This window comes from Paralichthys olivaceus, chromosome 7, assembly GCF_024713975.1.
Source record: "Paralichthys olivaceus isolate ysfri-2021 chromosome 7, ASM2471397v2, whole genome shotgun sequence".
Lineage (NCBI taxonomy): Eukaryota > Metazoa > Chordata > Actinopteri > Pleuronectiformes > Paralichthyidae > Paralichthys > Paralichthys olivaceus.
In genome coordinates, this window is record NC_091099.1 from 6,311,361 (window position 1) to 6,336,704 (window position 25,344).

The 25,344-nt window shown below is 43.4% G+C and overlaps 1 protein-coding gene across 3 annotated transcripts in view; it reads right to left on the reverse strand.

Annotated features, from left to right (window-relative positions):
- Positions 1-6,087: 6,087 nt before the first annotated feature.
- Positions 6,088-25,344, reverse strand: part of tspan9a (tetraspanin 9a) — a 154,681-nt gene continuing 135,424 nt past the window's right edge. For all 3 annotated transcript variants that reach the window (XM_069528370.1, XM_069528369.1, XM_020103613.2), the window contains 6 exons: positions 23,189-23,380; positions 19,850-19,924; positions 11,474-11,575; positions 11,055-11,186; positions 9,530-9,613; positions 6,088-6,295 (listed from right to left, as the gene is read on the reverse strand). In XM_069528370.1, the coding sequence (XP_069384471.1) occupies positions 6,224-6,295; positions 9,530-9,613; positions 11,055-11,186; positions 11,474-11,575; positions 19,850-19,924; positions 23,189-23,380 (657 nt within the window). In that variant the 3' untranslated portion in view covers positions 6,088-6,223. The remainder of the gene's footprint in view (positions 6,296-9,529; positions 9,614-11,054; positions 11,187-11,473; positions 11,576-19,849; positions 19,925-23,188; positions 23,381-25,344) is intronic.

Below are 25,344 nucleotides of genomic sequence, written 5' to 3' on the forward strand. Positions count from 1 at the left end.
ACAGCTGCTGTGCGGCTGCAATGGGTCTGGGAAACACAACAGATTGAGGAGAACAGAAACAATCTGCAAATCACCTCATCTGCAGGTTAACAAGCTGTTTAATGCTGTGTGGGGACAAAGGAAACAGTCTCAGCAAAATGAAAGCTTTCCCTAAACCACGAAATTAAAACGAGCTCGGCAGAAGCTGAGTGGGTAAAAAGGTGAAATACTGCGAAAACAATCAGGAAGAAGAATCATATTCACGGTTGATTATGTTCACTTTATTTCAATACATGTCACTCATACAAAATAATCTATACAAAGGCTAAAATAGGTCATATTTTTGCATAGAAGGAACAGTGATGTAAAACAAAATAAAAGAAGCCAGGATGGAATGGCACAATAAACTCCAGTCACCGTCACATATAGGCCTGCTTACAATTAGGTTAAAAAGGGGGATAAAGCTGCACACCCAAAATACTCTGCAGCTCACTGCGCGGTGTAAGAAGTGTCCATGGTTCCCACTTTCATCATCTTCCTTTTGTTCTTTAAAAAAAAACCTCTGTGTGTGCAACTGGCTGACTACCATTAGCTCATCTCAGCGTCTTCTGGACAACAGTCCCTCAGGTTTTGTTATTTAAAAAAAAATAAATAAAAGAGGCTATTTTAAGGCTGCGATGCCACTCTCTTTTACTGAAAACACAGGATCTGCAGTGACACAGCTTCACTTTGCTCTCCAAGCCAAGCCCTGTCTCCTAATCCCCCCTCAAATAAAAAATCAGCATCAAACAGCGTTTAAATTCTGCCTATACAGTTGAAATGACATGAAAAAAAAGGAGCATCAGGAAGATGGAGTCATTAAACACGAAAGGCAATGAGCGTTCGTTGTCGTGGGACTTTTTGTGACACTCTTTCCTTTATTTGAAAAATACTTTGAATTAGAGTAAAGAGAGAAGGTGCACCACCTTAGTATAGATATTCAGAGTGCTTTCACATGTAGCAGAAAACTCCACAGGACAAGGTTGGCAGGTATCAGATAGTGCTACCCGGCAAACACAACATCAAACACACCATTTTTAGAGCGTACATGTTCCACTGCTCAGATATTCAGTTTCAGCACGGGGGGTTAGGATTAGGAGGAGATTACAGAAATAATATGTCGAAGGTGGTAAATAAAAAAAAATAAAAACTGTCTCTATGTCTCTCAAAATTCTTCACAGCAGACAAAATCAAATTACTGCATGTGCATTCGTCCTTCTCCATCTCTGAGTGCGTCCATGGATGAGAGGGAATTCAAAAGAAAACAAGAGGAAACACGTGTCCTACTACAAGATGCAAATGTAGTCAAATAAACTATGAAAACCTTACAGACAAAAACACAAATGTACATCAAATTTACACTGCTCCTGCACTTGAAGAGGAAAACAAGAGGCAGAAATCTATCAAACATGAGAAGATGTATAACATACGTGAAGGTTATGTCTGTAGATGAGTATGTGTGTGTGTTAGGCATGTCAATGGCAATAAAACTGTGTGTAAATGTGATTAAAGTGGCAGAGTAAGTTGTAAAATGAGCATATTTACATCTGGAGCTGAACGTACAGCACTGATATGCTGTCGTAACGTTTGCTCTGTGCTGTGGTGTCCGCTAATAGTACATGCTCTCGAAATACATAATGGGCCTTACGCTGGCAGTTTTAAAAGACACACTGCGAACGATGGCAGCACGTCCGACTTTAATTAAACTGGATCTTAATGGGGAGAAGCACGTTGACAAGCGTGCAGCTCGTCTTTTGTGGGCTTCGTCGGGTGATGTATGCCAAATTTCTCCATCTCTATCAATTCTGACTTAATTGCTTCAACCGCTTGTAGCAATGTTAAGACAGAACAGTGTTTTTACACCTCGTAGAGGAACATCGCAGAGACTAATCCGCTCAGAAACAAACGCTTAATGGTGTCATATTCTCACAATGTGCAACAATGAGCCTCTGTCATGAGAAAGAGAAAAACAGCCAGTCAAACATCCTACAACAAGAAAAACAACAGCATATCATATAAAAAGAAACATTAAAACAGCGACAGCAAATGTACAAAAATAACAAAATGAAACAGCGTTAAAATGGCATTCATCCCTGCTTTCTTCTAAAAATAAACCACGTGGGAACATTTTCTCTGACATTAAAAGAATGTCAGAATGTCAGCACAGTCAGATCAGTCGGGGGGCAAGGAGTTGCACAGTTTGCAGCCTGCGTCTCTGAAGTGTGACGTCAGGTTGGGAGACAGACATCGAATTCGCTTCAGGTCGTTTCGTGTGACATCTGCGTTTACACACTTTTCCACCCCACGCGAGATGAAACAACACAACAAATTATTTATCTGGTGTTTCCTTCTAAACTTGCCGCCTGCAGTGAGGATGTATTACCGTGTGATTCGCAGAACTGTCACATCTATAACCTCTCTACTCCACGACGCGCTTTTTCGAGGTATCCAAAGAGCACAGCTGCATTTCCACAGTGTCAGTGCTGCCAGGGTACTGTAGCTACTGTATATGTGTCTGTGGAGCGGAGAAGTAAATAAGGGATGTGCAGTGGAGGCAGCCAAGCACGGGGGAGCTGTGGCCACTCGTGCCTGCTCTGTACATCAGCAGCTGTCATGTTCCCCCCATGGACACAACGAGAGGAGTCGAAGCATACGGCGGCAGGCAGTGAATCACAGCCAGCAGGGTCGCTGCACATCACGGCTCAAATGTGTTGCTCCTCGATGCATGAAGCCCCCCCCCCCCCCCCCCCCCCCCCCCCCCCCCCCACACACACACTCCACAATGTCTCTCTGATGAACTCATTAAAAAAACAATAAACTGTAAAATAAAAATAAAAAAAATAAAAACCTAGCTAAGACTGACCTCAGGCGAAACTCGAAGGCAAACTGATTCATTTTCTTTCTGAGCCAAGTCGTTTGTTTACTCGTGAAGCAGCGAAGCACGGTGTCCGAGTTTCAAGGTTTCATCCTAAATTAACAACACACTCGCCTCAACGGTTTCCTTGGATAAAAAAACTTTAGAACGCGGCCACTCCTGGTCCCGATGGTTCCTCTGCTCAGCTTTCAATAACAGCAAATAAATGATCGTCTGTCCTTTGCTGTTAAAGGTCAAAGTTAATTACAACATGGCTATTTATTGCTTTTGCCAAGGAGGATACATTTACCCTGTCCGTTGATTTGTTTCTTTGATTACACAGAAACCACTGAACGGAAAAAACTACACGAAACTTGGTGGAGACTTGGGGCACCGGCCAAAAATGAACTCCTTAAAAATTGGTGCAGATCCAGATCGGAGCGTGTGCAGTTTATCGCAGCTTGATGGAATTTAAGAGGAGTGTTGGGACTTGAAGGAGGTTTGCACTTCTTGTTTCGGAATTTCTCCAAAGAGGTCTGACGGTGCAGGAACTTTAACAACCAGACTCTAGACATCGTAATTTGTCACAGACTGTTTTACCAAATGAAAAATGTCTTTAAGGGCTGTTTCGTCTGGTCAGAGAAACAAACGAATCGATCGGAAGGATAAATAAAATATTTAAGAAAAGGAATTTCCTCTTCCTGTGTCCAAAGTCTGAGCCTTTATATGTTATAGTTTGCTGTGTTTAGAGTCAATTTAAAGATTAAGGAATTAACCTAATGGAATCTCACTGTTTAATAAACCCCTGGCTGTTATATAGGGTGAAGTGAATGTGTCAGCAAGGGACGGATTTCAACATATGGCCACAAAAGAAATGGTAGCAAGTGTGAAGACAGAAGAGTTTACGCCTTCATCCCTATTATCAGCTCACAGTTCGGGAAACACCACGTGATTCGAGGCGACGCCGTGGGTCGGACGTCAACCTGACCAGAAGTGTAATCGTTCAAAGTAATTGGAAACACCTGCACGGGTCGTGAGGGCCGTCAATTTCATTGACGAACGTGAAATATGTTTACCGCTGCCCGCACCTGCCACGGCATCTGTGCGGACCGAAAATGACATTGTTGCGTGGAGATAGGGGAGTCACGGCTGATGGAGCGCACAGCAGACAGACAGAAAATGGCTAAAAGGAACGCCGTGTCGTAATGAATATTGATACGAGACAGACGTAGCTGTTCAGGCTGATTATCAGAATGGAACTAGAGCAGAACCACAAAAGGAAAACAAAGTGGAATTATTAGTGAAAACTTTGTTGAAAATGATCAGCGGCCTTTCTAGTTGGACTTCGACCTGTCGTGTTTGATGTAGCTGTGTGGACACACGTGGTTATTACCGACATACCGAGTGTTTATTAACCCGACTGACTGCCTGACTCCCTGCTTGTTTTTTGTCCAAATGGACACCATCTTCTTCTTCCTCCTCTCAACTTTTACTTTGGAGAGTACAAAGTAATCATAACAGAGTGTTGACCAAACCTAAATTTATCCTTTAACAATGAGCTCGTCCTCCACACAACCGTTTCTCACACACACACTCACACTCACACACACACACACACACACACACACACAGAACTTTTGAAGCCTGGAGCCGACGCGCCGTAGGGCATTTTCCTTCAAGTCGCCACACCGGAGTATTTTCAGTCTTAAGGAGGAAGGCTGTTGCACAGACCTCCTGCAGCGAATTGGCGGTAAACATACTTAAACAGAAGCGTCCTACAGGCCATGTTGCCATACCTATCTGTCTCGGCTTTGATGTGCCTACGCTCCCACCACCCCCTCCTCTGTTTGCAGCAAGAAAAGGAAGATTACAAAAAAAAAAAAAGAGAAGTTGGAAACTGCGCCATGAGCAGGAATGTGAGCAGAGATATTGTGCACACGTTTGGAGCAACGACAACAATAAAAAAAAAAAAAGCTCATTGGTTTCTGACACGTGGGAAGTAAATTGGGATAGGAAGGGATGAAGGCAGGAGGGAGACAGAAACGAGGAGGGCAGTGTGAATGGATGAGATCTCAAGAATATATAGAAGAGAAAAGCTCGAGCCGCCTCCGCTGACACACAGTCGATGGCAGCAGCAAGACAACATGTCTGCTCTGTTTCTGCCCCTGGTACCCTCGACTCTCTAGATTTATATGTTCCGATTTTTTTTTCTTCCCTTCTGCAGCTTAGACAGTGTGATAAAACACACCCACAGAGCACACACAGACAATTCAGCCTGTGTTCTCAAAAGTGGGAACTTCATCACCCAGATGTCTTCACTTGACAGCCCTGGTGGAGCCCTAATAAACAGCCATTTTACATCATTTGTATTGTCTCTCAGAGATGGGGAACAATGCTGCTCTGTGTCCATAGCTCGATTTGTGTGTTTCATTTATCATTCAGAGGATATATTGCAGAATCGCCCATGAAATAAATCCTCACGCTTACACCACGTTCCTCCGTCACGCTCTCTTTTTGCCCAAATCTCGACAGCTAAATGAAAAAATAAAAATTATGAATCATGGATTACATTAGACATCATCCCGACATATCTTCGCCCCTCTGCAGCAACGTCACTTCAAATCACACACACACACACACACACACACACACACACACACACACACACACACACACACACACACACACACACACACACACACACACACACACACACACACACTGCATGTCTGAGCGCTCATTGCACTGATCTGTTCCACACTTACATTCCACAGGAGCATGGATGACACACTTACAGGAAAACAAAAAGAAATCGTTTGACATTTCGACAACAAAGTTAAATCAGTGAAGTAGAAAACTAGCATGCCATGTTGGAACTTTTTTTCATTTACAAATGAAAAGGGGAGAGGACTTGACTTCATTCAACAAGGAGGAAAATGAAGACTCCACAAGAGATGGAGGGTATCGACAGTTTAAAATGTTCTCTTTGCTTGGGGAAGAGAGGGGCATTAGTCAAGTCTTCATTGTCTCAAAGTCTTTTGTTCCTTCCAGCAAATTGTTAGTCCAAGCGAGAAAAAAAGAAAACACTCAAGAGCAGTGACAATGGGATTCTCTTCCTTGCCAAAAGTTGGTGTCCCTTCTCTTCCAGTTGTGTTACTCTTTGGCAAAATGAATGGTGAGAGGAGGGAGCAGGGACGCAGCTGGAATCTGTACAGAAGGGGGGGGGGGGGGGGCGAAGGATGCTCTAAAGAGGTTATTAAGTGAATGAGGGAAGCAGGGGGTTGTTTAAGTCAGAGTCTTATCCCATCAGGCAGTGGGGCTCCTCTCCATTGGGTGTCAACGCCCCGAAGGCTAAGCGTCGTACTTCTTCCCCGTTCTGTGGATGTGGTGGAACAGTGTCATGGAGAACGCCATGCCCAGCAGCTGTGGAGGGAAGGAGAGTGGGAGATAGTGAATGTGTGTTGACATGTGTAGTGTGTATGACGTATGTTTCTGTGTGTCATACATGTGTGCGTGCGCGTTTCTTTGTGATCTTTTTGATGTCGACCCCTTGGGCTAGTTTGTGTTTTGATGGCGGAGCACAAACACATTTCCAGTCTGTCTTTTTTATTTATTTTTTTCCTCAGATGGCCTTCAAACGCTAGCTTTGGAATCTTTGTGATGGAAAAATATGTACGGCGTGCACAAGCATTAAGTCAATGAAGCAAATGATAGATGGCATTGAATCAAAGTCGCCAGCTATCTCTTTGAAGTTTCCATTACCCCTGATACATCAAACACAGTCACAAGGCTGATCCTAAAACCATTATCTGGCAAAGTTTGGACGGCAGGGAAACGGCAAAGCACGATACAGTGCTTAGTCGGAAAAAAAAAAGGCAACGTGGACTTCCTGAAAGCCACGGAGGATTCCTGCTGTTTGTGCTCGGCCCCTTAAAGCTGCTCATTCTCTTCCTTTAGTTTCAGTCTCAACGTACTTCATACGAGCACCTCAGAGAAAATACCACGATAAGCTGCCATCAATCACAACATGAAATGGTAAACATTTGGCTAAAAGTAATAAAAAACTGATTTCAAAACCAGCCCAATTATTCACCTGTAGCTCGTCTGAAGTTCCGACTGTCTCCTTCACTCAGTGTGAAGTGTGACAGCTCCTCCTACAGGACTCCTCAGAGCCTGATCATCCGTCCCCCCGCCCAAGAATATAAAAATACTGCTAGGATTTCAGAAGTTATACATATAGGCTTTTACTGATGTCTGTCATAAAAGCTGCGAGCGTAAATCATTCATAAGCCAGTTCATCCGTGCCACTGGATATTATGTAACATTGCGGAGATGTGGGGCATCTGCTTTTCATGATGCTCCTCGCCACCCTGTCCCTCACCATGCCTTTGAGTCTGCTAATCTGACAGCTCAAGGTCTGCTTCTCCAGTCTGCTACCCCCTCACACCTGAAGCAGACGAGAGTGTGTGTGTGTGTGTGTGTGGATATGTTGTGTACGTGTGTATTTGCATTGGAGATTAAGATAATTCTAATTAAAGCGGTGTGGCAGTGTTTAATTCTGCACAAAGTCTCCAAACATAAATAATAAACAGTGTTCTGCATGTGCATACTATGTGTGTGTATGTGTATGTGTACTTAAATCTTTACCAGGACCATTTTGAGTGAATACCTTACTCTATGAGGGCATTTTAGCCGGTCCTCACTGTTTATAGGGTGAAGATGTACTTTTAGGGTTAGGACTATGTTCAGAAGAGGCTTAGAATTATGTTTACATTTGGGTTAGCGTGAAATTTAGCGTTAGGTGAGGGTTCTGATTAGATTAAATTGAGAAATAATTTGAGGTAAGCGATAGAATTAGGTTTAGAATTAGCTTTACATTAGGGTAATTAGGTAATTAGGTCTTGGTTAGGGTTAGGGTTAGAATTAGGAATACAAATAGGCTATGTGTATGGTCTCATACCTTTATCTGTGATGGTTACAGCTAAGGACCTGAGAAACGCATTATGCCAATGAGCGTCCTCACTGAAATAGAAGTACATGGGTGTGTGTGTGTGTGTGTGTGTGAGATCAGACAGATAGAATAAACGCATGTGAGCATGAAAGAGGAATGTGTGATCTTGTCATGAATACACATGAATCTAAAGTACACCATACAATGATGACTTTCCTTGAGCATGGCTGTGAACGTTAAAGAGCACCATCTTCCCCTCAGGACATAGAAATGTTCAGGGCCACGTCGCTCTGAATGAACCATGGATTCACCGATTAGCAAACTGGGGTCATGCTTGTCGCTGAGGGGCCGGGGAGGGCAGGGAGCAAATAAAGCAAGGAGGGATGTTGAAAGCATGAAAAGTAAAAAAGGAAGGAGTGGAGGTGAGACAGAAACATTATGAAGTGACTGAAATGTTCGAATTAAAGGTTTTGAAGGACAGTGCAGGGGTGGAAGTTCCACTTGACAGCAGATGTGTCTAAATTTTTATGCACTGCGAAGGATAGGAGCTGGAGGAGTGAGATTTGAACACTGGAAGGTGAAGTGTGGTGGCAAATGTTAAGATTAAATAGACTTTTGTGGAGAGGTGCAGCATGGACAGTTATTGTTAGAGAGGCTAACACAAGGATGGAGCAAAACTCTCAAAGGTTTGTTTAGACCGAACATGAAGTGGAATTTTGACCAAAGCGGGAGTCGAGCAGGTGAAAAGATTTGCTGAAGGCAACGCAGAGCAAAGCAAAGACAGTTGTTCATCCATGCATCTGTACATCTATATACGCCTCTTGCCTAACAGAAGGGTTTTTGGGGCAGGCTGCCACTCCAGGGGTGGCACATTCTGTACAAACTAAAATAAAAATCTCACATAGAGCGTCCCAAGCTGGCTATTACAAAAATCTGGATCGCCGACCCTTTCCGTCAATTGCGGCCCACCCACCACGGTTACCACATAATAACAATGTCTGCACAAGCTAAACTTCAGTCAGAATCTCAGTTGTCACAGAATGTACACATATACACACACAGTAGGTGCCCATGTTGGCTGCCATCTTCTATTGATTTCGTTCACAGTCTGTGTCGAGCAAATAAACTCAGACTGCAAAAACAGTCCGGGTGTATAAAAAAAGGTGTAAACCTAAGTAAAATAATAAAATAAAATAAAAACACTTTGTTGGCTCTGAAGACTGAGGAAGACAAAGTACTGTATATAAAGCGAAAGCGAGACACTTAACTGTATGCAGAGGGATGGTACCAGAGGAATATCTCTCACCCGTCTCAACAGAGCCTCTAATCTGTGACTCCATACCACCTTTATATTCACTATCTCTGCTCTCGACCTGCTAATGGCTCCTTAAACATGACTGCAGCCTGCTTGGAACAAAGCCAGGTGGCTTTGATTCTCCCAGACAGGATCAGGGTTCAGAAGACAGTGACTTAAATATTTCAAGATGTGTGGGCTCCCTGAACGCCCACTGGCACAGGCCTCATAAGTTTCTCAGCAGACGACGGTGGCACAGAGGCCACTTGATGCACGTTTTTTTTAATCTTTTTTATTTTTCTGCCAGACAATCACAAATGCAGCCAGAAGAAAAAAATGAAGGGGAATACAAATGGGAGAGAGGCTCAGAGAAATGGAAAAAGAAAGAACAATTTATCACTGCGCCTCTTACCTGCACTACCAAGATGACCATGCCTATAGTTCCCAGCAGGTGCTTGTTTTCATCCAGCCATTCCTCCACTTTCTCAAAGCAGCCCTGAAATGAAAGAAAGAAAAAAATAAATCTTGTGATGCTGCTGCTGCTAAAAAGAAAAGTGCATTTTCAGAGCGGTATAGAAGAATCATGCCACTTCAGTTGCAGCTGCTCCGAGCCTGGTTGGTCACCTAGAAAAACTCAACCATCCACTTCACGCTTTCCCAGGACACATGAGATTTACGCTCGGATGAATGAAGACCAGGTGAGGTATTAAACCAAGTGAATTACCCATAAGTGAGGACTTTTATATGCAGACTTATGGGCCATATGGACGTGTGTGCACTCTATCTTAAATGTATTCCCACCTACAGCGGGTTTATTCGGAGGTCACTCGCTGGCAGGACACGGAGGTGATGGACTTAATGGTGGTTTCAGCTGCGGAGTGGCGCCTCGTCTTTGGTGCGGGTGCTCGTACTGTACGTCTTAACTCTGCTGTACAGTGTGTGGCCGTCTCCTCTGGGCAGGATTACACACACACGCTTTTAGTGCTGTGTCTCTCCCTGTGGGCAAGCTCAATGTCTGCCTATTCTCACTTTGGCAATTATATTACAGCTTTTAATTCTCTACTTTGGACCTGCTAACAAAGCACACGCCAGACCAACAGCAGATTAGACTTGTAATTGGGGGGGGGGGATCTGTGAATATTGTACTGCTGGGTTTTAGAAAAAGAACTGTTGTTTCATGCATAATGGAAAAATCCTGTGTGATCAGAATTCGGCAGGAAGAGGAAAACTTTAAAGCTACTCTCACCACTCACAGAGGCTTGTAAAGGCTGCTACCCAACAGATGGACCCACAATTAAAGATGTGTAAGAGTTCTAATTTTTGATTTCCCCTGTGATTCCTGTACTAATGTCAGACGTGTTGGCGTAGAGAACATTAAAATCACGTACACTCAAATACAACTTTAAACATGACATGAAACAAGAGGAGCATATGGATTTGGATAATGATCCCAATAGCGTCATGGACGCATAATGTGACCCTGGGCACATAGAGGGAGAAAACCACACGTGGAAGTAAGACATAAAATGTCTACAAGTGACGCAGCCTGGTCGTTTGTGGTCGTTTAATTTCTCTTTGTAGAGATGTTTTTTTTAAGCTAGTGTGTCGTCATTGCGGCCGTAGTTTTTAAGTCTCTCTGCAGTCATTTAGTGGCTGCAGTTGTCCTGCGTCTTCACCCCCGTGATCATTCTGCATCTCTCTGCGTTGGTTTTGGAGTTTCTTTACAGTCGCCGTGCATCTGTCGTCGTTCTGTCTCTCTTTGTTGCACATTTTGTCTCTTTGTAGTCATTTAATTAACTCTCCAAAAACAGAAACACTTCAAACGGAAGCTTTTTGTCCGTAAAGGCCCATTCACTAACCCGGGTTATATCATACGAAGCACGCAATGCAAAAAAAAAAACACACTTTAATTCACCTTACAGTCAATGTGCACTCACCCTGTTCCAGAACATGTTGGTGGAGTTGTGTCCACAGTTCTGGTAATGCTCCTGACAGCAGCGGTCAGGAACTACTTTCTCCTTCAGGGCTTCGTGCCAGTCGGTGTACGCTATCACACCGCAGCACTTCCACTGTACGTGCGGAAACAGAAACAAGTTTAGTTAGCGCTTTAAAGTAACAATTATTATAATCAGTCATTTGCTGTATAGGGCTCCAATTATGGAAGAAAAAGTTCTGAAACCACTAGTTTTGACTTTTAATGTTGCATTAATGCCACAGGTAAGAGCCAGGAAACACATTAGCAGGAATATTTCAGTAAAACTTTGCATTTATGCATGAACTCTGGAGTTTTAATATGACAATCATGCTAATGTGTCTCATATTTCTAATATTTGGTGTAATGCACAGTTTGAGGTACCTCTGCCTGGATGATGTTCCACGCGTTCCGCAGGCCTATGTTGTTTTCTGAGTTGTAGAGGGCCAGGCCGTCCTTCAGGTCCTGCTTAGCATTCTCACTCACCTGACAATGAGAAAGACAACAGCAGCCTTGGTTAGAGACCTTGAGTTAGAGGGGGACTTACAGACTTTATATCAGCGATGGCAGCTGAAGCTTACAGGCTCATTAACGCAACTTTGATCTTCCCAAACCGCTGATGTCTCTTCACACAGATGTATATGATAATGACTGTGTCGCTGGCACAAGGGGGAAAGTGCTCTTTAGTATTTTTAGAGGGTTGTATGTGATTGATTCCTGTTTCTGAGCACTGCCTCACTCCGGGGGGAAAGATAGGAGAGTGCAACAGCTGTAGACGACCAGCGGATACGCAAACGCCGCTGGAGAACGACGGCAGCTACGCAAGGTTACGAGGTAACCTTTTCACTTGTCATCTAAAAATACATTACCTCTGCTACACTTGCATGATGACTGCAGATCTGACTCGTGTCATGTTGCCTTGACATACACACACAAACACACACATACACACAGAGCTTCAACATGGCCTTCAGCAGAGCTAACAAATCACTTTCCTCCTGACTGAACCCCAACAATGTGCTCAGCTCTGTGCGCCCGTCTGATGGAGATTAATATCTCTCTGGATGTGTTGAGATACAAAATCAGGAGCTTCAGTTCCCCTGCCGTCGCCTGCGGGGATTTGCAAACTGCCAGTGCAGATTGAAGGACGCTTTAGATGCAGGCTAATTATTGCTGGAAAGATGACACGTACCGCCAGGACCATGTCTGCACAGCATCACAGCCAATATCACACACAACAAATAGAGCACAAACGTGTTTATAGTTTGAGCATAAAGGCTCAGACTGTGCCCTGGAATTTAAAGAAAAAAATGTGCACACACAAAATAAGAGAAGCAGCATCACGTCTGTCACCGCCAGACACAACAAGGTGCTTCAGCTCCTCTCTGCCCTCTTTTCTCAGGGGGGACGGGTCCACAACAATGATTTTTAGAAGCTGCACAGTGAATCCTTCCGTTTAAAACAACAGAGAAAGCCTGGTCAATGACGTCCGACTTTTACTTTTACTCAGTAAATTGAACATTCACTGTACATTTACTCATTAAAGTGTTTCAGGTTTACTTGAGTAATTACTTGTGTACACTGCACTGTATATGAGAGACAGACCTTCCTTTGACAGCACAGAAAACTAAATTAAGCTTTAAATTAAATGCTTCAGCAATTTGTTTGTGGGGGTAAATAAAAGCGTTTTCGGCACAGGAAAACTATTTGCAGAATTACACATAAAAGTCTAACTGATTTTTTTTTTACTGAGTAATTAATGTTTCCTCTGAAATAAAGTGCTTTATTAATCATGCAGCGCCGATTTGAAACGTCTTCTCAAACCTTTGAAAATAAGATTAGTGTAGTTACTTCTTCTCTCCTGCTATGTAACTTTGCTGATGCAGAGGAGCGTCTCTGTGCGTTGTTGCACCGCGGGCTCCGCCATATCTGTCCTTGTGTAGGGAAATGAGATGAAGAGCAGCATCATCAATCTCTGCCTCGTACTTTGTTTTTTATCCTCGATCTCCCTCCTCTCCATCTTTATGTGGAGCTGCTCGCTCATTACTGACTCCTCGTGCTGGAGGAGTCAGTAATGACTCCAACACAGTCACTAGAGAGCAGCCCCCCCCCCCCCCCCCACCACCACCACCACCACCACGACTACAATAAAAATCATCCTCTGACTCGCCAATAAGTCTCCGCACGTCGTCCATTTCATGTGTGGAAGTCTTCGTAACAGCCTGAAATGAAACTTAATGATCCAGATTTACTGCTAACGAGAGGCAGACAAATGACTTCAGAACAAACAGGGATGTGATCTTGCAACACTCTGACCCATTTTCTGTGCCTGTGAAGAAGGAGCAGATACAAACACATCTTTTGTTGCATTAGCCTATTTCTTACAGATATGGAAACTCACAATTCTGCTCCTGGAAATTGTTTACTGACACCATGCTATGGTAACACCTAGTTTCTGACAACAGTAGGAATAGAAGATGTTTCTGGAACACTTTTTATCTTGTTTGTTTGTTATTCGCCTCCATGGCCATCAATAAATAAAAAGCCGGTCTCTACGTCCCTGTAATAAACACGACCAATCATTTTGCTGAGATCGAATGAAATGATCTGCTGGCATACCTGTCGGACACTAATCGACGTGCCTGCCTGCGTGCAAACTGCCTGTGAAAAAAACACAGCTGAAGCAGAGACGATAAACAGTTAGCGAGCCAGTCACTGAAAGTCAGCTTCTAACAATTATTACGCCTGGGCCTCCCTAGATGCATGTCCAACTACTGTGCTTCCTGAAATACCAGTCAGACTATGAACTTAACCAAATGAAAGGAAAAGAAATAAATGGATTCAGTCAACAGAAATGCTAGAGTCCTTTTACTTTGAAACGGATACAGGCTTTTGTGGCATATTTGACAGATATAGACATTAAAACTGTGATGAAAGACCATTTTCATTGTCAATTTGCTGTGAACTGGATGCGTACAGAAGTGTTGCTGCTCTAACCTGATAACATGGGTGCCGAAATGAAAAGCAAGAAGTTCCGCAGCCAACATATCAAGTGTGACACTGTGCGTTCATGTGTTTTGACCGAGGGCCTATGTGAAGTTTCTGGAGGAATCGTTTTCATTTTGTCAAAGTTTGGCCCTCTCTAGCGAGCTTTTCCAAGATTACCAACCCAAGCTTTAAGTTCTCTTCTGTCGCCACTGGGCTTCAAATGCAATACTTCACGTTGACAAAAGCCCTGAGGCACAGCTCATGCTTGCCATTACATAAATAAGACGGGAGTTTCCTCTGGGCCCACCAAGTCCGCACTCAGCAATACGGGACAGCACATTCATCACAGAAACATCTAAAAAGGGTTTGAGCTCTGCCAGCTGGAAGAACGCAGAGACAGTCACAGAGAAAGAAGGAAAATGGAGAAGCGCAGATAGTGTTGACAGGGAGGACGGAGGAGTCGCCTTTCTCTCCAAACTAAAGTGTTTGTATCCTCAGTGAGCACGACAGCAGAAAACAGAGAGTGCACGGTGGATTGTCTGATTAACACCTGTCACACTCGAGATCACCGTAATACAACACATCCAGTCAGCACTGAAATTACCAACTGATAAGGTATCACAGCTATTTTCACTCATTTTATTCTTGTACAGGACTTTTTTTCAACTTTACCAAAGTTTCCAGAGGATGTTTCTGTGCCAGCAGAGGAAATAAACTGGGGAATATTTCTGTATTCTCTGTGCTGGGTTTAGAGTGATGTGATACTAATAATAATAATTTCAGTGCAAGCACTCCTGACGTACACTGTCAGAATCAGGCCCCAGATCTGGTGATCAGCTACACTGGGACCTGTCACCGTGCAGACATGAAACCACTCTGCTTACTCATCCCACGGGTACATAACCACAGCTGAGCCTCACTTGAGAAATATGAACGATCTTTTTTTAAGTCTGTGTTTTCATGTGCAATTTATAGCACAAATTCTGATTTCTTCTTCAGGCAGCAAAGGTCACATCTGTGCCACATAAATGACAAATTCTCCCAGAGGAGCTTGTGCCCTGCTGTCGTTTCCCTTACATTTTTTCCGCAGTGGTTTTAGGACAACTGCCGTCTCAGTCGGCTGTTTTATGAAGAGAGATGCTAACCTAACACGAGAAAGCATTGCTTATTTACAGTAGGTGGTCTGACGGGCGTATAGATGAGCAATTAGTGTATTGCGTGTTGAGTTTTATTCACTTAAACCCAACTGCTATTTATCATTTGGAGCAATTACAATCTTCAAACAATGTTAGCGTTTAATTCCAAATGAATCACGGTCTCTGTAGTCCAATTTCATTAAGAGAAAAAAACACAGATTATGCAGGTGGTTCAGCAAAAGCAAGTAAACGCAACCCATCTGTTATAGAAGACAAATGGTACATACAGTGTTAAAGATAACTGAATACAGATCTGAGCTTTTAGCTTTCTGCCACATCTGTGAACATTAAGTGGAGCCTGTTATACACAACTGGAAAGACAACGAAGGCTTTTCATAAAAAAACTTTTACAAAACGTCCCAACTTAAATCTGTTGTTAGTTTTTTCAACTGGTCACTTGGGATCTTTGTATTTAAAAATCGACGACCCAAAGAGTCTTGAACACCACCTGGAGGCTGGCTGTAGCATAGGTCATGAATCCCGCCTCTTCCATGTAAGTGGATTGGACATGAACCACATTAAAAAAACACGTCATATAAAATGTTCTCAAATATGTTTTTTCTCATTTCAGGTAGATCTTACCACACTGATGAACGTTCAAGTGCTCATTTTAGCTTTTATTAGTTATTTAATGCTATAAAAATGGGGTGATTGACAGCTGAGACTGAGTCACACTTAGCAGAGCTAATGTACTAGTATGCTACTGCTAGCTTTACTAGTATACTAGCGAAAAGCCCGCAATCACTGCTTCAAAGCCTCAAAATGGCAGCGTTCATATCCAAGATATTTCGGCTTCATTTCTGGTTAATGGAAGGAAATGGAGACGCGTCTTCCATCTTTATCTACATCATGTTTGGGTTTGATGGACATAAGCTTTGAACATCACCTCTTAAAAGGGGACATATTGTGCTTTTGGTGATTAATTCTCCTTTATATGCATTTAGATATATTGAATGCTCCATTTCATGCTTTGCCACAGTTCCACAGCTCGTGTTAAAATATTAAAATGCTCACTGTACGACAAAAGCTGATCTGAGGATTTTGTTCCAAGGGGATTTAATTCTTACTTTCCCGACACTGGGTCCAAATGGACCAGGTCAGATCCAGATCCTGAGGAAACCCAGGGTGGAGGACACAGGCCCAACAACAGCAGCGACTGCAGGGGTCTGAGGAGACATGTTTCTACTGTAGCGGCATGAATCCAGTGTATATAATTTGCATTTTGTGGAACTTAAACAGCAGCATAGTTACAATTTTTTCACTGAGCCTCTGAACGGATGTGGAAAACTGAAAACAAGACATGGAGTTGAGCGGTTTTTTTTTCCTGTTCAGGGACATAAAAAAAATCTGTCTATGATGTTTTAAACAGCTGTACAATCCAGTCTAAAACATTATTTAATTCACTGTTTCTTTCAATGAAATAAAGCAAGTTGTCTTTTCAGTGTTGTCAGATCACAGAGGCTTATCTCCTCTCAGCTGGGAGCGTGTTCCCTCATAACAAAACAGCTGCACAGGCTTCAAAGAAAATCTCTGGTCAACACTGAATCTTCCATTTTTTAACATGTAATGTTAAATTTGCTCTATTACAGCTCTTTCAGAAGTGCTTCGTGTCCTCATCTGCTCTGACACAATAATCATTTGGTCGTACGCTGTCAGGGCTTTAATCATCTACTCATCTAATCCTTTGTGTCTCATGGCCCAGAGAACAGAAACTGACACTGTTCTGCTGTCGCCCTCGTTGCACAGCTCTGGACAACTGTGTTTGCTAGCTGCCCTGAAAGAGTAATAAATGATGTGGAGAGGAACAGCATCAGAGCTAGAGGTCCCCAAAAGCACATCATTAAACAAGATACTTAATTCCCCGCGTTGCTCTGCACCAGCCTGAGCTGGGTAGCCTGAGGCCAGGGCATTTCAACAGACCGATGGAGAGACCCCCCACCACTGCGCTGTAATTGGTCTTGGGAGATAAAGCCTGACCGGGGATTTAACATGAAACAACTACACATACAACACAGACGTGACTTAGCCTTACATTCTCACTTTTCTACCTGACTACTACGGGAGCATTTCTGGAACCTTCAGGCGAGATGACTGCTGCGTTTTTGTTTACAGCATATTGATACCGGTGGAGATCTTCCTTGAATCTCAATCACATCTTCGTCTTTTAGAATTTGGCATCTCTCTATCTGTAAAGTGGGCAGGAAAAGTTGGAGAAAATGTAACTCACTCTGACATTTATGAACATATCCGGACTTCCATGCATGTCTGAAAGCAGCTAACGCATCTTCATGTCATCTCCTGCTCACACCTAACAGTGACACTGATAACTTTCGCCAGCTTTTGCTTCTCTAATTACACTATTTTTATCTTCTCCTCCCTCTTTTAACACCTTCACTCACTAACACCCAGATGTTGATATCTCACCTGCCTTTTTCTCTCACCTGTATCCACCTGCCTTCCCTAACATACCCCCACACCCGCATTCTCCCTTCCTTCCTGTGCACATTACTCTGGCCCACTCTTCCCCTCCAGGTTTTTTATTTCGGGCTAATAAACTTTCCTAGGCGCTCTGCTCGGCATGCCGGGGTCGTCGGAGGCACAATGAGGTCACAGCGTTAAAGACGAATGGCTGTAATCTGGTTTGTGCGGCAGCCATCTGCTGCAGTCAGCTGGTTGCTAACTGCGAGGGCCAGCTTTTGTTATACCACAGCCTCTACCTGGCATTTAATCAGCGCGCTTAACGCCACCGGGCTGCGGAGGCAAAGAGGGAATGCCTATGTATCAGTGCTGGACCAGAGAGAAATCTTCCGGTTAGAAGAAGGAGCTGCTCCTCTTCAACAGGAATAAATGGTGGGAAATGCAGAAATAAGAGGAGGGAGACAGGGTGACTACGCAGAAGCTGTGGAAAAATGTATTCCTGCGAGAATAAAATATGCCTATATAATATAATATATAATATAATTTCCCAGGTCCATCACAGTTGGCAGAGGCGTCACTCATGACTTAAAGATGATCTATTTGAGAGACTAAAGTATCTGTTTTGCAGGCCTCTGTTGATACACATTTAAAAGCCGCCAACTACTGTACGTCTTCCAGACTTGTTAATAAATGCCTTGTGATTAGGAGATCAAATAGGAGACGGGAATTAGCGATTCCTCTGATCACGGGCTGTAACAGAGGATGAGCCGAGCCTCACACAGCATACAAGATCTCACTGGAGAGACGCAAGAAGAGAGGGGGAGGAAAAGAAAACAGAAAGCAATATCCGAGAGGCCTCGTGTGATGGACACCGACTGTCCTTCATCTAATCCTGATGTTTTTTAACATTTAATGCTGTCTGAGGAACAGCACCGCACAATCTCCTCAGTCTGAAAATGCCATCTCTAATTACTTATAATTTGCTGCGATGGCTGTTCTTTCCAATGACCTTTGAGGACCAATAAAGGGAAATATATTCGGTTGTGATCTGCATTATCGTGGCTCCATATCCCATTATGTCTGAGCCAGGATAAACACAATGTGATTTAGTGAGATGAGGCAAACATAAAATACTGTTACCATCCACGAGAACTGGAAGGAATAAGTGAGTCCGCCTACCAAACTAATTTAAAGTAATTTGAAATCTCACAGTCCTACTTCAACTAAGAAATCTCTCCCCTACTTCACAGGTGATGGGAAGGCATTGCTGCACATTCATGATACCTGCTTTTTAAATTCCACTGGAGGGAGCAGCAATAGGGATTTTTTCTTTTTTTTTTCTTCAAAGTTAAGCCAGTAATATTTGGGAGATAAGGCAACAGACATATTTACTCCTGGCAGGGTGTGCCTGCGAGACCTCATCCAAATCTCAGAGTGGATCGGCTGCTAAATGAATTCCTTTATCTGACTAAGTTACTGAGCAATAACCTCAGGACCACGAGGGAGAATTAGCCGCCGTCCCAAAGGCCGGGGCGACATGGCGACTCTGGATGTATAAATAGACTGATCTATCAGCGATGTGTCCTTGAAAACAGATAGAAGACTTCATTACTTGTCCCAGCCAAGCCATTTGTCATCTTCAGGTTGAAACATTTGCGGGAGGGACTGGATTGAGTACAGAGAAGAACTTGCCAGTCAGTAATCCCCAAATCTCCATATACCATCATCTGTTGCAGCCACAGACGTGCACCTGACTCCAGCACGCTCAGAGGTCATGGGAAAAGTGCTTGGGACCAATTACAGGAAGCCAACTGGTGGAGATTGGGCTGCTTTTGGGGCCTAACCTTTGACTCCACGGTGAAGGGTAGAATTCAAAATCAACCTCCCGCCGGAGAAGTAGCCAGATATAAAAAGACTGAACTCTGACCCTCCTGGAACATATGTTTATCAAGCTAACACCTTTTATTGCTTTGTGCAGTTGTGCGAACGCGTGTGTGACAAGCTTTAACTTTCTGGCTGAGGGCAATTATTGCCTCTCACTCTTGACATTGTGTGCACACACTCTGGGTGAGCTGCACGGGGAAAAGGTAACGGGAACGACACGAGTCGAGAAATGTCGACATTCAGACATGACGTGGAAAGAACGAAATGAACTTACCTTATCTGAGTACACAAAGAACAGGATGAGCAATATCAGCTCTGCCAGGAGAATTATCAGCAGGACAATGAAGAACTGTCAGAGAGAAAGAGAGAGAGAGGTTTGTTTTAACGGTGGCTCTGGCAGTGCAGTAAATCCAGCATGTCAGACCGAATTAAAACATGTTGAATATAAATCTGAGCGACTAGGTCTCTGTTGTAGTTTGTGTCCCTCGGTGTTACAGGGTGTCAGCAACAAACATTACATGAGTGTAGATTACTCGCACGTCACATTCTGGGAAATGCAGTTATTTGCCCTCTTGTTGAGAGTTAAACCTTTAAATTCTTGACAGGTACATTTTAAAGTTCCAGAGACATGCTAGCGGTTTCACCCTGTTTCTAGACTCCATGCTAAGCTAGGCTAACCAGCTGCTGGCTATAGCTTCACATTTGCTATGTAGATCATAGACTGTATGTAAAGATGTCTACACTTATTCCAACTATCCAGGAATGAAGCCAAAATATTTATAAGCCAGAGTCGCAGCAGGAGTGCCCCTGATGTGGAGCCACGGTATCAAGGTCCCGTTTGATACACAGAACCATACATTGGTGTGTTAAGAACTCACTTAGAATGAGAGAAACCATCTTTGCATGCAAAAAAAAAAAAAGAGGTGTTCTTTGACTTTTTTAGATGAGGAGGCAGAGCAGGGTTTATGACCTATAGAGCACCCAGGGCCACCAGGGGGCTATTAAGAAGGTTTGGCTTCAGTTTTGAAGAGCTGTCATGTCGTCCATCTTAATATAAAGTCTAGAGCTGTATCCGAAATCACTCACTTATCCACTAACCCCTACTTGGTTTTCTACTTAGAGAACTACATAGTGAGCTCATCGACAAGAAAAATTGCTTTTGGACACTACTACAAATTTCTCGATGCTGGTAATTATGTCAGTGTTGCAGGATAATGAGGTAGTACCACAACTACAACAGGTGGATGTTTATTATACATTAAAAATCAATGCATTTAGGTAAAAAACATGCTTGGTAAGTGACCATTGGTCGTACACTACTTTTCAGGATGCATTGTGGGAAAAAACTATATAGGGTATAAAACTTTTCACTTAACATTCGGACAGCACTGCAAAATGGTGAACTCACTATGAAGTGGACTATACAGTGATTAGTGAGTGACTTCAGACACAGTGTTGGACAGAGGCCACCTGCCTTTAGTCTTTATGCTAAGCTAAGCTAATCAAATGCCAACTGCAGCTTCCTATTTACTGTAAATGAGGGTCTGTTCAGTAAACATTGATCTCAAATATCGATTTCACTCAGCAGCAAGAAAAAAAGCAAGTGTACTTCCTAAAATGTTGAGTTATTCCCTCAGGGTTTGAAAGTTTGGCAGCAGAAAACACATCGAGCCTGATTTCCCAATAATAAAATTCAGTAACAGACACTTTTTTTTTCAGGAAAGAAAGAAGAGAGAAAGAGAGAGAGATGAAATAGGAGATGGATGTGACAGAGGGAGTAAAAAAAGAAGTGCTGGAGTGTTTGTGAATGTGTGAGAAGGGGGGGAAGAGGGTTTAATACTCCCTCAGATTAATTTCCAACACAGCCTTGCATCTCATCAGCTATTCTCCTCTCCCTGCTTGACTCACCCCTTCAGCTCAATATTTACCCAGCTCTTCTGCACAGCATGGGGGGAGGCGCGCGAACCTAGATTTTAGAGAAACCCCATTAATACCGAAGTCATTTGGCAGGGAGGGGGTCTGCGTTTTCTTAGTGTGTCAAGGCCCAAATGAAATAGTTACAACAGTTTGTTGTTGGGTGAGTAACTGGGTTGCCAGTTTAGTGTATCACTGTTGTGCCTTCACAGCCAGTTTGTCACATTTTCCTGGTGCTGAAGACAACGTCTGTTCTCTCAATTGGTGGCGCTTCAGTTGTTCCACATGCGCATCCATGTTCACACGGATACACAGCTTTGTAGGCGTATGTTCTCTTCACATCTTTAAGGTTTCTTTTTCAGTTGGAATGGGTTTTTTTTTCTCTCTGAACATTAAAAAAAAAAAAGAAAAGAAAAGGAAATTGTCTCTGTAAACAAGTTTTGGCAGAAGAAAGATATGGAAAACTTGCTGCTGAGGAAGTCTATGGGTGTTGAATACTACTAATCCAGAGAGAGTTGTCCAAAGAGTAACTTCAGAGATAATGTGTCAAGGTAAACGCTCAGATCTGCTCGCTCCGGGAGATCGAAACCCACTCTGATCTTTCCAGGTCCTGCCACCCCCCCCCCCACCCCTAACCGACACTCACGGGAGTGTTCAGACAGACACATTAAGGTGAGAACGACTATAGCAGACACCTCCACCCTTATCAGAATGACTGTGTCCAAACATTAAATGCAGCCACACAAGAGACTTAATGAGAAACATCACAACTTCTAGATTTTCCATTAAGTCTCTCTATCTTCCTCACCCCTCCCTCCCTCCCTCCCTCCCTGCACTCTCTTCCTCTCTCTGCTTCACAGTAGTTAGGCAGGTGAAAGAAGTCGAGCCGAACACTGAGTATTTGGTGGAGCTTTTGACTGATGCAAGAGCTTCAAGGGATTGAGCTGTTTGTGATGTTAAGTACCCAAAGCCCCAACTCCGCTTCTTATTTAAAGTTTCTGTACATGAAAGATGGTTTTTCTCCCTCTTCGTTTTTCTGCAGCGGATTCACGCAAAACCTCATTTCACTGTGTGAACTGCTGTAATTAACTTGTGCTTGAGATAAGACACTTGTGCAACTGTGGGCAAACAGTGCAATGTCAAGACAGAGAGGTCTTTGTAGTGAATTATGGAACAGTCTAAATTATTGAGCAGGGAAACAAGCGGTGTCTTTAGTGTGCTGTGTACATACAGTAATTCAACCATGGTGACACAAAGGGGCTCCTGACTGTCAGCTCCATCACTGGGCTGTGACCGAAGCCACGGAAATGACATGAACGCCTTAGAGTTGGGAATAGCCCACCACTCAGCTTGAATTTTCCTCTGCATGCCCATGAGGTTTGAAATAATGCAGACTGCAATCCTTCTGTCAGTCGTCTACCTCCGCCGTGGTTCCGGCGGGAAGGCGAATACAAATACACTGCTGTGTTTTCACTGGCCTGTGACCAGTGTGTGTAGGTGTATAGATGTATATGAGGAGCTGTCTCCACCAGACAGCTCCGTCAATATTTGCATGAGTGAAGTCTGGGCATGTGAGAAAAAGAAATATCCAAAAGAGGAGAGAAAGTTTGAGAGAGGAGTAGCAGTGTGTGCACTGACGCATTGACAGTTGTCTCTGTGTGTCTTATTTAGAATGCGTAGGTATGCAGATTTAACTCACGCTCAGAAGCAGGCACTTGTTCTCCTTGATGGCACCCAGGCAACCGAGGAAACCCGTTACCATGACAATGGCGCCGATGGCGATGACCATGTTGGCGGCCGACAGCGAGGGGAAGGAGGGTGAGAAGGTGGCGAAGCTGCCCTGAGACACAGAGAGCCAGATGCCCACGCCGAGCAGCCCGCAGCCGCATAACTGCAAGGTAAAGAAAAAAACAGACAGGGAACAAGGTGAGAAAACAAACAGCAGACAAGTTGCCATCTTTTAAACATCAGCTTCAAAGATTATTGACAGTCATGATCATTTTCTGCTTTCCTCCTGCAGATTTGGCTCGTAGTGACAGACCTCCTGAACAATGCATTAATCCACAGAGTAAAGTTAGCCTGAAAATAACTCAAATCCCAAAGTGCAACAGGCTCAATTTCCTTCTGGCTGCCTGAGGAATTATCCACGCAATCATCCATCACCAAACACGTCTGAAAAATACAAGCAGGTTTACACCAATTACAACTACGATAAGCCAATAACAGCTCTGCCAGAGATTAGAGCAAAAAATTGGAGTTGGGCCGCTGTGTTTTTTTTTTTTTCACATTTTGAGCTGATTACGTTAAACCCAGAACAAACAGATGTAATTACTGCGGTCTCCTCAAATGAAAAGTTTCCACAACCACCTGCAGTTGACTTGATCTTGGCCTAGAGGGAGCAATTCCCTCATTCCTCCCTGTCACCGCGCCAGGTCCCCACTGATGTGTGTGCGTTCTGCAGCGGGACTCACTATAATGCAATAAAGTGTTTACGGCTGTGATTGGTGGAGGACAGTGTCCCGCTCGCTGATGTGTTGGTCCATCTATCAGAGATAAGAGCCATACCGCATGCCCACCGCTTGGTGAAATATAGGCTTGGAGCAAAGTGGTGACATTTTTGGCCGCACCTAATAGAATGAAATACCAATGGCAATCTTGCCATTAAAATAAAACCCCAAATGAGGTAAAATATGGAAAGGCACAGTGGTAAATCTTTACACCGCTGCCCTTTCTTCCTATCTACTCACACCGCTCCCTTGTTTGTTGCTCATCTTCGCACTGCTGCTGCTCTGGAACAATTTCATGCCAGTCAGAAATAATGTACTATAACACTGCTGTGCAAGCAAGCAAACACACAACCAGGCTTACATTCATAAACAATATACAACAACAGTCATCACCTGGAAGCTATTATGGATAAATCTCAACAAAGGAAAATAATAAACCGACCACACACACATCAGCAATTTCCTCGTAATGAAAAGGGTTTTAACTGATAAATAACATAAGTGATTATTAGCCTGCAAATGTGCTTCACTTTCAGCACGTCTATCTTAAACAAAGTGACTTAAAGTACATTTAAAGTCCACACAGCACTGAAGAGAAGCTGAAGAGAAGCTCTTGTGATGTCAGGTGATGATGTGCAAAGGGAACTTTCTTGGTTTCAAATGCGAGCCTCATGCGCTGGTGAGAGAGACGCCACAGGTCTAATGGGTCCGGTGAGACCTGTGGATACACAAGCAACCCCCCTCTAAAGTGTCAGATGAGTGCGATCTCACTCTCATTAACCTGTGACCTTTGAGCGGCGAGGTTAGACCTCGAGTGGGATGAACTCCACAGATGAGAGTGCCTCAGTGCAGCAGCAGCACACCCAGGCCCATAAATGAAACACGTGCTCTCCTGAGGACTCAGACATGACTGGATGCAATTAAATGTGAGGACAAGGAGTGAAAAGAATTGGGAGTGTGTGCAAATGACTCCGGTGATTGAGAGTGACCAGATTCCAGGACCCATGCAAGAAGACTGAGATGGCAACCTAGTGTGACGTCAGTGAATCAAGCATTTTGAAGCCCAGTTTGGCATCGTGGCTGGTGCCATGTTGGTTTTTTTTCATTGTGAACACATTCCACATTATAATAAGTTATCTTCTGCTGCATATATGTATTATAGTGAATACTGTATTTTTACATATTCTTATTAAGCTTACTTTTATATTGTATTCAAATGTAACTATTTTTAACTTATTTTTATTTCATGTAATTGTTTTGGTATGTATATTTTTCATTCTTGGCCGGAGTGACTAACAAAAATCCTCCCTGGATCATTAAAGTATCTCTGTTTCTAGTTCTGATTGGA